The sequence below is a fragment of the Hyla sarda genome, chromosome 6 (assembly GCF_029499605.1).
Source record: "Hyla sarda isolate aHylSar1 chromosome 6, aHylSar1.hap1, whole genome shotgun sequence".
Classification (NCBI taxonomy): Eukaryota; Metazoa; Chordata; class Amphibia; order Anura; family Hylidae; genus Hyla; species Hyla sarda.
In genome coordinates, this window is record NC_079194.1 from 173,961,378 (window position 1) to 173,977,419 (window position 16,042).

General features: G+C 41.2%; 1 protein-coding gene across 1 annotated transcript in view; it reads right to left on the reverse strand.

The window, feature by feature from the left end:
* CDH13 (cadherin 13) overlaps positions 1–16,042 on the reverse strand; it is a 973,781-nt gene that overhangs the window by 484,892 nt on the left and 472,847 nt on the right. The window contains exon 5 of the mRNA XM_056525819.1: positions 7,229–7,381. Within this exon, the coding sequence (XP_056381794.1) occupies positions 7,229–7,381 (153 nt within the window). The remainder of the gene's footprint in view (positions 1–7,228; positions 7,382–16,042) is intronic.

Below are 16,042 nucleotides of genomic sequence, written 5' to 3' on the forward strand. Positions count from 1 at the left end.
AAAAAAAAAAAAAGAGTTTTCCACCGGAGTACCCCTTTAAAGGTGAGTGGAGGCTGGAGCCAAGATGGACTGGGTATCACAGAGAGAGATCCCAAGTTGGCACAAAAAGTTCAGTGTTTTTAGGTGCATGGTGTAGTTAAGGTGATTGGCATTGCCATCCCTCAAAGTACACCATAGCCTCAAGCGCACTGCACGCCCTATTCCTTTCTATGGCAAATATTCATATACATACTGGGCGGGAATAGGGGCAGGGCAGAGGTGAGGCCAGGGGTGGAGTCTTGCTGGGGGCCCTTGCTTTATTTGGTCCGGGGGCCCTGAGTGGTGTCAGTGTGCCCCTGGTCACAGCTTTATAGTAATCTCACAACATAGCCATTTAACCCAAAGACAAGCACAGATCCTTCATAGGCATGTCCATTACTTTCTGGAGGTTACTAAAATCACTTGGGCTGATGGCCGGCATTAATAGCCGACATGTGGCCAGGTATCTTTAACTGCTCCCTGGTGGTCAAGTGGGGTGAATCGCCCCCTGAACCCCCCCCCCCCACGTGCAATTGCGGGGGACGATCCACTTCTGAGGTAGCTGGAGGGCTTACCTCTGCTCTGTATGAGGAATCAAATGATTCCTCCTAAAAGTCCCCTAAGGACTAAAAGTGTAAAATTATTATAAGTTTAAATCACCCCCCTTTTACCAAATTCCATATAAAAGAATAGACATATGTGTTATCGCTGCATGCGTAAATGTCCAAACTATAAAAATGTAAGGATAATTAAACCACAAGGTCAATGGTGTACATGTAAAAAAAATACCAAAGTCCAAAATTGCGTCTTTTTAGACACTTTTTATACCCTAAAAAAATTATAAAAAGTGGTCAGAAGAGGACAATTTTAATCATACTAATTTTGGTGCATTTAGTTATAATTTTTTTAAAGTAGTAAAATAAAGAAAACCTATATACATTGGGTATACAGAATAAATAAGTGGTGTAATTTTTACTGAAAAGTGCACTGCGTAGAATCAGAAGTCCCTAAAAGTTACAAAATGGTGGGGTTTCTTTTTTCAATTTTGCCCCACAAATATTTTTTTTCTTGGTTCGCCGTAATATTTGTGGTGAAATGATTGATGTCATTACAAATTACAATTAGTGGCACAAACAATAAGCCCTCATATGAGTCTGTAGGTGCAAAATTGAAAGTGTTATGGTTTTTAGAATGTGATGAGGAAAAAATGAAAGTGCAAAAACGGAAAAACCCGTGTAAGGACCACAGGTTTTTCCGTTTTTGCACTTTCATTTTTTCCTCATCACATTCTAAAAACCATAGGGGTTAAAATCTGTGTGCAAGTGTTCCTAGAAGAATTGATGTGCTGTAATAAAGGCCAATGGTGATCACCCCAAATATTGATTTGATTAAAATTTATCTTCTGTTCATTCACTTTTCATTGTGTTAATGGATAGAAATAAACTATTAATATGTCTATTTTGTAAAGCATTCATACTTGCAGTATTTTTTAAACCCCTACCTAAACCTTCTGCAGAGAAATTGCAGCTGCTTCTGGACCAAATGCCTCTCTGGCAAATAATAAGATACCAGTATTATCAAAGCTAGAAGCATGAAACTTTGTTTTTAGGCTTAGAGATAAAGAAACACGTGTTTTCGTTTTCTAAAATTCCTCCCCTGACGTCGTGAAACCGGGGTTCAAAGTTTGTACGAATTAACCCCGTGCCACAGAACGGCGGGAATACCCAGCGCTGCGGCATGGGAGGGTTATGAAGCAAGCTCAGGAGCTGAGCTCGCATCGTACCCGCATGGTCCCAGCTGCTATCAGCAGCCAGGACCCATGGCTAATGCCGGACATCGCCATTCCGGCAGATGTCCGGCATTAACTCTTTAGACACAGCAATCAAATTTGAAAGAATTTGGGTTGTTTGGATGCCCGTAGACTTTACCCAGAGTGGCCTCATTACTATAGGATCGTAAAAAGTAGATCTGTGTGTGGTAGCCTGGTGGGGGTGTAGGGTAGTTGGGGTGTTGCTGTAGTATATGAGGGGTTAATTTAACCCTTGTCACTCGTGACGCCAGGGTGGGGGTTAAAAGTCTGTAGTGATGCTGGGCCTATCGCCACCCTTCCCAAGAGCGATAGGTGAGTGTAAAATAAATGGATTGTCCTCAGCAGTGCTGAACTTAAAACTTGCAGGAACTTTACTGAAGATTTTCTGTACATGCAGTATCCGTAACAGTCCAGATAACAGAGTCTCTATAGACAGCACAGCAGTGACTGACAGTTGCTTAGGATCGTAAAGTTCTCTTAAGATTAGGAGGATTGTATTTACATAGATCCGCTGGATTTAGGGGTTGGATTAGGTCCAGAGATCTTGCGGAGATAGTGGGGAATTGTAAGAACTATCCATCTCTAGCGCAGGCCTAGGCCGCAAGGCTTTGGCCTAGTAATTGTCTTGAAAGCTGCGGAGGTCCTACCTTGTCCAGAGTCAGCAACCCAAGAAAGCGACGAAATGGCGCAGCTCCCTTATATGGGCAGGGGCTGGCCGTTTTGGATTGGTCCATATCAGCTGTCACTCACCGTTACAATGGATTGTGGGTGATCCCCTGACTAGAACCACCTTTAGCAAACCACAGAATTCTGTGAACTGGGTCACATGACCTGCATGTCCTGCGATGCTAAGATATGTGAGTAACACCATATACATATATTTATATAGATAATATTTATAAATATCAAGTTACTAAGGGGTGACTAGGGGTTAATCAGGGAAACGAACCCCGACAGTCCTAGGGACTCTAACTTTGGGGACTAATAACTAAGGCACAGTATGAAGTACGGTGCTGGGACACCACATGTGTTACCCCAAATTTAACGCAAATTAAGCCACGGACAAAAGCTAGTTCTTCCATAAGCGGATTATTATGAGTAGCTTACATGGGAGCTTAGGAGCTCCAAGTTAGACATAAGGTTCCCTATTCAATGTCTTCTTGGATGAATCTGAAGTATGAGCAGATCTTACCCATAATATAAATTTAAAGGGCATACCTATAACTTGTATTAAATGTCAATATTCTGAACATTTACACGTGCATTCAACGCCAGCACATTTATACAAAGTAAACTGCACTTAAACAGAGACTTTCCAGGGAACATTGTGGTAATTATAGCCAACACCTTTCTCATTGTTGTTATGAAAATATAATTATGTTATAATGTAGTGTGCTTATAAAAAGGGTAAGTATACACTATATTCCATAGCACTCCCACAGTCTAGTTGTAACTCCAGGAAAATAAATAGAAAGCACCTATACGGACACTGGGATAATGGGCAGAGGAAGCATATTTACTTCATTTTCTTATTCTTTCTTCTCATGCAATTCAGCAGTGTTTATACAGTATTTACTTAATAAATCCAAACCAGGTCAATATCCAGACAGACAGCCCAAAATAGCTACCAAATATTATTAACAAGGTTTGTGCTAATGTGCAGCCGGAAGATAATTTCAAAAAAGAAACAGAGTTATTAGGTTTTCAAACTAAATAATGAAGAAAAATGGAATTCCAATATTAATGCTAAACATCCTCCTTCAAATGTCAGCACCAACCTAGAGCTGGACAATTGAAGTATTTATAACAGACTAGTTACTAGGGAAATACTGTATCAGGGGCGGATCCAGAGTCGAGTCTCGGGAGGGGCACTATTAGAGTATTTTGTGTTGGCGGACAGAAAATAAGATGTTGCTCACGGAAGTTACAATATTATTAAATGTATCATACAGTCCTAACCTTGTTTAGGCCATGTTCACATGTCAGAATAATAGTCAAATATACCAATTGCCACAGAATGGGAAAGCACTAAAGAGGTTTTTCCCATTTAAAACTACAGCTCCCAGTATGACCTAAGCAGTGGTAAGGGGATGCTGGGAGTTGTTGTTTCACCCATCATTACTGTAGAACTTACAAGTGACTACAGCTCTGATAGGACATAGTGAAGAGAATACACAATGATATCAGTGACTACAGGTAATGACTTCTCTCTAGTCTTTCCTTATCTAATTCAGATGCTGCATACCACCATGATTTGTTCCAGCTAAATGTTCACTCAGCAGAACTTGACGCCCAGATGGTTTCTATGTCAGCGCATTCTGATCCTCTATATGAAAACAATAATTATTATAATACTGCCAAACTCTGTATTCTTCTAATACAATACCACCACACACCCTCTGAATATAATTCTGACACACTGTACCTCCTGAATATACAACACACTGTACCCTCTGAATATAATACCGCCACACACCGTACCCTCTGTATATAATACTATCACATACTGCACCTTCTGAATATAACACTACCACACACTGTGTTCTCTAAATTTAATACTACCACACACTGCACTCTCTGAATATAACTTGCTGTGCAGTGTACCCTCTGAATAAAATACCCAAATGTTTTGTGGCCCATAAAAAACGTACCACCCCAGAAATTCCTCATAATATACACTATACTTCTGAAATACAAAACACTCTGAGCCTTCACATATAGTAATAATGCCCCATCTTGTGCCCCTACATATGATAATTATGACCCGTCCTGTTCCCCCCACATAATAATAATGCCTGCTGTCCTGTGCCCCTAACATATATTGCCCCCTGTGCTGTGCCCTTCACATATAATGCCCCCGTTCTTTGCCCTTCACATATAATGCCCCCATCATGTGCCCCTCACATATAATGCCCCGTGCTGTGCCCTTCACATATAATGCCCCCGTTTTTTGCCCCTCACATATAATGCCCCCATCATGCGCCCCTCACATATAATGCCCCCTTTGCTGTGCCCCTCACATATAATGCCCCCATCCTGTCCCTTCAGGGGGCATTATATGTGAGGGGCACCGCACAGGGGGCGTTATATGTGTGGGGCAAAGCACGGGGCATTATATGTGTGGGGCACAGCACAGGTGGCATTATATGTGTGGAGCACAGCACAGGGGGCATTATATGAAATAATGCCGACTGTGCTGTGCCCCTCACATATAATGGCCCCTGTGCTGTACCCCTCACACATATTGCCCCCTGTGCTGTGCCGCACACATATAATTTATATGTGTGGGGCACAGCACAGGGGGCATTATATGTGAGGGGCACAGCACAGGGGGCATTATATGTGAGGGGCACAGCACAGGGGGCATTATATGTGAGGGGCACAGCACAGGGGGCATTATATGTGAGGGGCACAGCACAGGAGGCATTATTTCATATAATGCCCCCTGTGCTGTGCTCCACACATATAATGCCCCCTGTGCTGTGCCCCACACATATAATTTGTATGTGAGCGGCACAGCACAGGGGGCATTATATGTGAGGGGCACAGCACAGGGGGCATTATATGTGAGGGGCACAGCACAGGAGGCATTATTTCATATAATGCCCCCTGTGCTGTGCCCCTCACATATAATGCCCCCTGTGCTGTGCCACACACATATAATTTATATGTGTGGGACACAGTGCAGGGGGCATTATATGTGAGAGGCACAGCACAGGAGACATTATTTCATATAATGCCCCCTGTGCTGTGCTCCACACATATAATGCCCTCTGTGCTGTGCCCCTAACATATAATGCCCCCTGTGCTGTGCTCCACACATATAATGCCCCCCTGTGCTGTGCCCCTCACATATAATGCCCCCTGTGCTGTGCCCCTCACATATAATGCCCAATGTGCTGTGCCCCACACATATAATTTATATGTTTGGGACACAGCACAGGGGGCATTATATGTGAGGGGCACAGCACAGGGGGGACCCCTGCCTTGTGCTCTTCCCATATAATGCTCCCTGTGCTTTGCCCTGCAGCCCCTCACATTAAATATTCCCTTTTCCCAAGTCTTTAAATCCCCCTCCCCCTGCTCCTGTACGATATAGTTCCCCAAATCCCCTGGGCCCTGAGCATACTCTTCAATACTTACAGTATGCGGGCTGCGGGGACAGGATCTCCGGGCGCCAGCGCAATGATGTGACATCATCGCGCCGGCCTCTAGTGGATCGCGTCCCCGCACCTCACACACTGTGTAATCACAGCATGTGAAAGGTTAGTGAATGGTGGAGCTGGAGCTTACAGCTTCGGCTCCACCATGCAAGGTGGTGGGGCGGGTTCTGCAATCTCGGGGGGGATCCGATGTACTGTATAAGGTTTTAAGACGTCTTGTTACCAGCTACCAGTTTGTATTGGATTTTAGTGGCAGGCATTGGGGCAGAATTGTAACCTAAAATGGGGATGCTATATTAATAGACTTTTTCTTACCCATTGGGTATATATTTTGAAGTGATCCAGAGGGATTTAGGTGAAATGGAAGTGTTCTTCTAAAAAAGGAGGACAATGTAGAGGTATCAATCAAAAGACAGATCATTAACATTGGAGACAAGTCAATTAATGCTCATATGCTACCCTTTGAAGACCTTGAGTTGGTCTCTAGTGTCCAGATCTGAAGCCAATGCAGCATTTTATTCCCATACATTCAATAAAGTGGTTATTTATAAATTGATGTAAACTGCCTTACACATAGCTCAGTACAAATTGACATATTTAATAATGTATCATACATATATTAATCCAAAAGTAACTTACATTATAGGTAAGAGCTACATAATCTCAGTTAACTGCAAACCCAGTGGCAGCCAAAGTAGGAATCAAAGAGATCATTTTATCCATTTTTCTGCTTTGCAATGTCTTTCACAATAAAGGAGGTTAAATCATCACTACAGATCGGTATCTCAAGATGTGATGCCACTATGTGCAAACATTGCATTTTAATATGTGGGGATAGGGGGCTTATTTGGGGCACTTCACACTTCTGGGTTTGTTGAAGTGGATAAAGCAGTTAGAAGGATGTACTTCTTGTAAGTAAGATTTTCTCCATTTGCTCTAGGTATTGCAGGCAAGAAGAGCCTTCTTTTTACTGCTCCAATTACTTAACCAAAAAACTGAGTGGTACCTAGGAAGTGCTGCGAAACCACTAGGAAACACAAACCATATATCATGACAAGTTCTATGGCAAATTTGACCATAGAGTCACATACATTTCATTCAATCATAAAAAAGCTGCTGACAGAATACCAATGGATTTTCTGTTCCAAACTATCTTTTGGCCACTATAGGACAGACTGAGTTCATATACTATGTGGTAAAGCCAGATTCCACTGATGTTGCATTCATGGATACATACCTGATAAGAAGGAATGAGTTCTCTGTCAAGAGCTTTAGTGACCAAGACTTCCCCAGTATTTTCATTTATCCTGAATGTTCCTTTTGGATCCTCATCCACACCTTTTCCATACAGGCGAAACTTGGATCCCTGTATCCTGTCACTCACCAGAACCTAAAAAGTAAAATATAAGGGTCAGTTTGAAGGGCAGCTTTAAACATTATTACAAAATATATAAATAAATGTAAACGCATTAAGGATACTCTTCATGGTAGCTTTATAAGTTTAAATCTAACAATCTCTACTATAAAATGTATCCCCCATGGACCATATTACTACTGTAATGTCCTAGGTAAAGGGTATGAAAAGCTCCTGTTTTTTAAATAAAATATATGGTGGTTGTCTCATCAAACAACTGGTTTCAGCTTCTGTAAACCTCAGTGATCACCTGCTATTACTAGATGGGTTTTGCCATCTAATTCACCTCTACCGAAACTACAGTAGCACATACCAACTGCTGGAATGAACAGTTTTTAGGACACAGCTAAATGTATTTTATAAACCTTTCTTCTTTTAGAAGTATGAATATAATAAAAAGGTAAAGACTTGCAAAAGGAGTGGTTTAGGAAGTAAGAGACACTGGGACAAAAGTACTATTCCAAATGCATTAGAATTCTCACAACCCACTGCTCAAATATTACCATGTGGTGGACTCTCTCGATTGTTGGAATAAACATGAACATGACTCCATCTTTAAAATGAATCATACTGGTTTGGCACCAGTGCTGATCATATTAACTCACTGGCCAGGCAGCATGCAGTCTGGGGATTGCATAGCAAAACATTGTCCTCAGCAGTCACATCACCAGCCAGATGGAAATACTTTTTCCATGTATCATAGGCTTTTTTTACCAGCTGTTTGTATTTTAAATCACCGGGCAAAATTATCTGTTCACATCACCCCTGAGAAGGACAATGATGGTTGCTGCCAAGTTCTTCATTCCTGTGGCTGATTCATATGTTGTCTGTGTTTACATCAGTCTAATGGAAAAGCTGCTTCTAGATACAACTAAGCCAAACATTTATAGGCAAGAAACTAAAAACCTCAGCGTGTAAAAACTGAACTTGTCAGGACACAGAAACTAGAATACTGACAGAGACAAAAGTCTGAAGCAGGCACAAATTGGTGGATTACAAGGCTAGGGGTGACTGGTGGTAAGGGATTATAGACGTTTAAGCAGATGTAGGGCCAGTAGGTAAACTGTAAAAACTGCCAAAGCTTAAAGCCGCCATTGAGGGGTGGGCTGTGATGTCACGAGGGGGCAGGGCCATGACGCCACAATACTCCGGCCCCTGTATTGCTCATGATCAGTCATGGATGTGCCTTTGGATAGGGGATAAGATGTCTAGGGGCGGAGTACCCCTATAAATCTTACCTCACCTTTCCAGGACAAGAGGCCAAATAGTTTAGTAGATGCCCACTCACTTGTAGGAGATTAGGCATTATCAATGCTCATTCCCACTTTCTTGTGTGCAGATATTGCTATGATTGTGGAGGTGGCAGGAAAAAGGCTATAGCAAATAGGTATCTAGAACAGCCACATGGGCAGACTCCTTAGTGTGTATTTTCCTCTTTCAGTAATCTTAAGCAGGGGAAAACTGAAAGTAAGTATGGCACCTAAACATTACAGGTTAGCCGGTTACTGGTTAGCCCCTAACCCTCTACTTTAGGCTTAAAGAGGTACTTCGGTGGAAAACTTTTTTTTTTTTTAATCAACTGGTGCCAGAAAGCTAAACTACTAAATTACTTCTATTAAAAAATCTTAACCCTTCCAGTATTTATAAGATGCTGAATACTACAGAGGAAATTATTTTCTTTTTGGAACACAGTGCTCTCTGCTGACATAATGGCCACAGTACTCTCTGCTGACATCTCTGTCCATTTTAGGAACTGTCCAGAGCAGCATATGTTTTCTACAGTTCTTAAAATGGACAGAGGTGTCAGCAGAGAGCACTGTGGTCATGATGTCAGCAGAGAGCTCTGTGTTCCAAAAGAAAATATTTTCCTCTGTAGTATTTAGCAGCTAATAAGTACTGAAAGGGTTAAGATTTTTTAAATAGAAGCCATTTACAAATCTGTTTAACTTTCTGGCACCAGTTGATAAAAAAAAAAAAAAGTTTTTCACCAGAATACCCCTTTAATATACTTGGTTTGGGGTTATAAATTTAATTTGAAAAGCACACTTTATTTAGTCTTAATTCTGGGATTGGATGCAATGCCAGAAATAGCATATGGACAAGAGTAACACTCTAATCTTTATGTGTCACCCAGGATTTTTTTTTTTTTTTTTTTACTGAATAGAGCCAGACCCTGAAACATCTTTTTTTCTAACCCGTTTCTATTTTCTGGTTTTGCTTTGTTTAATCTTTTGTACATTATCATGGGGGCAGCCATATACATTTACAGGGACACAAGGAACAATATACTGGAGGTGACTTATTGACTTTAATGAGACAATTTTTTACAAATGCCTTGTGACCTGTGTAGAGGACAGTGTGTAGGGAGGGGAAGGAGAGGAGTTATGACCATCACCTATAATCTTATCTCAATTCTAATGTCTCCTATTACTGTAATGATGTCTGTGATAAGGAGGGCACTGCTAGAAAGTAATCTGTACAGAACAGAAATTGTCAGTGTAGGTTTAGTGGCCAGAATAAAACTCAAAGATTTCAGGAATATTTTTAAATATAGATAGCAAAATGGAAAATACATTACCAAAAATATGTTTACCATAAAAGCTTGATTCAAACAATAGGGGATTTTTTTTTAATGACACATTCCCCTTTAATACAACTGTGGTGGACCACAGGTGTATGGCGGGACCACGGGTGTAGTGGTGTGGGTGGTGGGGTCAGATGGTATTGACCCCGGGGGCAAGCTGTTATTAACCCCTAGTGTTTGTAATGCCAGAGTGGTTTTTGGTACCGGTACCACACAAACGGTATCTCCGCTATTCCAATGGCTAGTTAAGAAAGGAGAGTCCACAACCAGTTGTGGTTTAACTGAGGCTTTCCTGAGTTTAAGACAGATTGTATTATCTTCACAGCTAGGCCAGATTCCCAGAGAGGTGGCCAGTAACTCAGAAGACCTCGCAGCTTGCTGAGACCAATTATACATGTAATAGACGAGACAATTATCTTGAGGCTTGACTATATGCAGGACTTGACTACTTGTAGTGACAGCAGACATAGACTTTTGACTTACTGGAATGACTGTAGCTTTGTGGCCTTCCAGGTAGCTGATCACTTGCACTGAGACATCTGCACTGGCTGGTTCACAGTAAAGAAAAGAGTGAATTGTAATGGCTACCCCTTTATATAGTGGAAGGGGCTGGACTAAAGCCCACTGGTCAAGCTGTGGGTCATAGGTTAAGCTGGTGCTCCCTGGGAGAACATGTGACAACTAATCATGTGACTGCATAACATAACATGTGACAGACTTACAGGTCCTTGAGACAACCTCCCACAGGTCCTCTGCTCTATCTATACATTTGATTCCTGTCTATACATTAAATCAGTATACACAACATTCTGGAAACAACAGGGGGAGACCCTGCAGGGGAGCCCCTAGGTCACTGAGGGTCTCAACCTGACAGGGCCTGAGGGTAGTAAAGGACCATGTTCTGTACTGGGATATTACACAATGTTAAGTCCTTTTTAAAATCAATGTATTACTCCAAAGGAAGAAATGACTGTAACTAAATATAAATGACTAATGAACCATCATGCACTGCCTTATGCCTGAATGTTCAGTCCACCCATAGTCTAAGAACCGTGGAACTGTATTATATAAATTAAAAGAATAGATGTGAAGGAAGGCGCTGATTTATTTATTTATCAGTCAGAGAGAACTCAGCCAGTTAAAATGAAAAATTGCTGTATCTTCTTTGATGCTACTTAAGGTGAGCTTCAAGAATCCTTTGCTATCTAATATTTAATGGGTAGAAAATTGTCATTACTTTTAAACACTGAGTTATATTCTTTCTCCTGCTGCTTTTATCTGATCACTTCATAAATATTTTAAGCTTAAAAGGTAGTATTCATTTCCCAAGAGCGAAGAGACTATAAGCCGTGGCTAAACCATGAAAAAGATTCTTCACCCAGAGTTTCCAATCATTAAACCATGGATTTAATCAGTCAATATAGCACAGAACAATGTTGAAGGAAGGAGTTTAGGGGTCTGCAGATCAATAACGCTCTGAAATACAAAACGACAAAACTGCTTCTACTGTAATTCAGCCACTGAAAGTCAAGAAATATTCATGTCTCAATATTCTCTGTTGGAAAACAAAACACCTAATGGGAGGTTATTGGAAAATTGATGGGTGTCCGTATAAAACATGAGTAAAGCAGTCTTGCTGTTTAATTGCGTGTATTTCAAGAAAGCATTAATAATATAACAAAACTTGGATAATTGGATATATAATGTATCTTTCTTTCTTTTGAGTAAAGTATTCAGCACACAATGACAGTTCATAGGCAATTAGTGTAAACACGGCACCCCCCATATGTTTGACTGCAGTCTGCCCTCGTCTGTTTCTAAACAAATAACTCAAGTTTTTGTGATCTCTAGGCAACATTTTCCAGTTTGGTTCTTAATTTCTAGAGAATTCTCAGTTCTTGGTACTATGTTAGCCAGTAAAAATGTCTTGTTGATCATAATTAGAGAAGCAAAATATAGACATTGTATAACAAAGTACTTATAGCAGGGCCAGACCGGGACTAGAATACAGTCCTAGCAATTAAAAGGACTTGTGAGGTATGACCGATTGGACTTGTCAGGTATGACTGATGTAAAGTCTACTGAGAGCATGTAGAGTTATACATTTCCACCAGGAAAACATTGAATGCCCTAGACTGGAGGTAGGACTGTACCTGTAATAGAGACCCCCGTGGTTGTACAACCATGCACTGTAATAAATAATTAAGGATGCTTGGCATAACTTTGACAAACTATACCTGACCTATCATATCTCCTTTCCCTATCCCCCAACAATCTTTCTGACTAGAACTCCCCCCACTACCAACTTCAACCCACCTAGCCTGTAAACAACATCTATGTGACTAATAAGCTTTACATACAATAAAATAAAAACATTAAATTACATTTGTAACTCAAGAAAACTTCTAATTACAAAGGCATTCCTGTGCCACGTACTCTACTTCAGTCTCCCTCCACCAATTATTGCAGATCCTTAGCAGGCTAACTAAGGGTAAAAACACATGATGTGGGACCACTTGCAGCTAATACGCAAGTTTGTTGCAAAACTTGTGATGTTATTGGCTACTGCATTCCGAAAATTGCAGCCATTGGATTGTGTGTTTTTACTCTAACTAAAGTGGATTTCTGTTGTTCAAACTATTGCAAAATGGGTACAAAGCAGTTTATTTTTTTATTTAAACATTTTTAAAATATATTACACTTTACTTACAGCAGAAATACAAAAATGAGTAATCGTATTTCTCCTCAACCTACCCCTTCCACCCACAATGAAGAGCAAAAAAGGGGAAAAAATTACTCAGTTTATTTAAAAAAATATATATATTTAAAAAGACAAATCTTTGGGTACAATTCAGAACATAAACCTAAGGCTTTTCTGTTTTCATAGCACATTCCAGTTTACTACATTTAATAATAATAATACACTTTTCTTTGTATAGAAGTATGAAAAATAAATATTCACTATTCTTCCACACTTGGTACTTCTTTTGATAACCATTTTCCAACAATTAATGGGGGATTCAATTTATTAAAAGGAAATATATGATGAAGCACAAGTGAAAAGAACATAAACATCTCTATTAAATTGACACTGCTACTGCGACACAACATGGTAAATTTGGTAAATTCCCACTTCTAAGAGATATTGAAGCTAGCTTTGTTAGAGGGTATATTCACACAAGGAAAAGGCTCTCTGTGTGAGGTATACTTTGGTATAGTAGAAAGGTGTGCCGCTATCCACACATGAGAAAATTAAGCCAAACCAGGGGATGCTCTAAAAGGGGCTTTATTTTTCACAGGTAAGAACATGAATTCACTCACACTGGTGATGTCAATACATTTTTGATGTGGGGAATGTCCTAAATCACAAGAAAGATACGTTAACATATGCTGATACTTTATTTTTATTTTTTTGCAGGATTTATAAGTGCTAGGATCTGCCTTTTTGAGTCATACAGTATAAAAAGTATGTTAAAAAAATTGATTAAACTTAGTCAATAGTAGACCACATATAGGAGGGCATTTACTGAGATGTGTGCGATTTAGTTCATTTCTTTTTTTTTTGCGTAACTCCGCCAATTTATTAAATGGTTGCAGGGCATTTAAATTTTTTTGTGGAGGATACACATTTTGTGAAATTTCACTCTTCACATACACCAAAAAGCTACGCTAAGTCTGGCTGGTGTAGAATTGTGACTTTTTTTTTGGTGGATTTTGCGACTTTTTAGCGAAATTCGTAGTTCGGAAATTCATTACCACTGCACAAGACTAACCTTTAACAGCTGGTCTGTACACTCTTTAAAAAAAAAAGTGTAAATCGAAAAGGCGCAAAAAATAGCCTTAGGTACAGCCCTGCGCCTAAATAGAGACAAGTCTACACACAAAAACAGCTCTAAAGACAATTATAAATGCCCCCATAAGTTATTTGAACTTAGGCTGCTTTCACACTAAAAAGTTGTTCCGTTAAGAGATCCCTTAAAAAACGTCCATTAGAAAAGCCATGTTAAACGGCCGTTACAAAATACCATTCAAGTCTATGGGATTTTTTGATTATCCGTTATGACCCGTTATAGCCCGTCATGAATAATGGACATTAGTTGTGACTGAGGAAAAAACGGCACATGACTAATTTTTCTTCCATCACAAGAAACAGGTAAATTAACGGCCATTATTTTTAACACTGTAGTCTATTGCAAACGGATGAGCCTTTATGTCATCCGTTTGCACCTGGTTTATAATATCCGTTATTACTTCTGAGCATGCTCAGAAGAGGTGACATCAGCAGGCTCCTGCAGTGCTGAGGGACTGCTAATACTCCCATCATGGAACACACTTGTTTCTATGATGGGAGTAGTAATTCCCCAGCTGCAGGAGTCTACATTAGTGTTTATACTACAACCCCCATCATGGAACAGACTCTGTTCCATGATGGGGGTTGTAGTACAGGGGCTGATGGATTGATCTCCCTGGGTCTCACTTCTGACACCCGAACCGATAAGAAGTTATTAAGCAGGGGAGCTGGCGGCATGCTCCACTCCCCTGCGATGTACAATATATTTTTATTTTCATTTTTAAATTCCCTGCCAGGAGCCCTGAATGGCTCCTCAGTACTGGCCATTTAGGGCTCCCGGCGGGGTTTTCAGATAGAAGCGCTGTGGTGGGGAAAGATATATAGAATCACTGGGGGGGTATATATGTCTGGTCCCCGCAGCGCTTATATATAGTTTTCCCCCCGCAGCGCATATATATATATATATATATATTTCACCCGCAGCGCATTATTATATTTTCTCCCCGCAGACCATTATTATAGCAGATGGGCTGCTGTTAGAATACTTTTCATTCATAGCGCTGCGGAGGCATATGATTATAGAAGCACTGTGGAGGTCAGACATATAGCATTATCTGGCCCCCACAGTGCTTCTATGTACATATGCCGCTGCAGTGCTATGAAAGACAAGTATTCTTTCAGCAGCCGGCCGGCCGGATGCGCCGGCTCGAAGCCGGCCGGATGCGCTGCTAATAGAATACTTTTCATTCGTATCTCTGCCAGGGGCTTATGATAGCGCTGCGGGGGGAAAATATAATAATGCGCTGCGGGGGGGAGAAATATAATAATGCGCTGCTAGGAAAAATATATATATGCGCTGCGGGGGACAAGATATATAGAAGTGCTGCGGAGGCCACGCATATACCCCCTCCCCCCAGCGATTCTATATATATTTCCCCAACACAGCTCTTCTATTTGAAATCCCCACCGGGAGCCCTGAATGGCTTCTCAGTACCGGCCTTTCAGGGCTCCCGGCGGGGAATTTAAAAGTGAAAGTAAAATACATCACAGGGGAGTGGACCATGCTGCCCGCTCCCCTGTTTAATAACTTCTGATCACATCGGGGCGATGAGACCCGGGGCGATCAATCCCTCAGTGCCTGTACTACAACCCTAATCATGGAACAGAGTCTGTTCCAGGATGGGTGTAGTAGTACAAACACTAATGTAGCCTCCCCCCCACCGGCAGACTCCCACAGTCGGGGAATAACTACTCCCATCATGGAAACAAGTCTGTTCCATGATGGGAGCAGTAGTAGTCCTAGCTGTGGGAGTCTATAGGCAGAGGTGTTAAAACGGCTGTACATGAGGGATGTTATAACGGGTCTTAACGGATGAATATGCCCGCTATTTTGACGTTATTCAGCCATTACCACCCGTTATTTCATCCATTATTATACATCCATTTTTACACAGAAAACGGATGTTTAACCAGCCTAGCGGTATTCCCGAGCGTGACTCGGGGTTAATTTTCGTTGCTAGAAGCGGTAACCCCGAGTCACGCTCGGGGTAGAATTGCAGAGTTGCTGTGCGGGCTGCACAGTATATCGCAAAAGCAATCGAATCGCGATTTTTGCTTTTTGCGATGTAGTGATGCAGCCCCCGGGAAAATATGTGATTATCTGCTCGGGTCGGCTCCCGTGGCGGGGGCCGGCCAGAGCAGGTAAAGACATATACTAAAAGTCAGTGTTTCTCAACCAGGGGGCCTCCAGATGTTGCAAAAC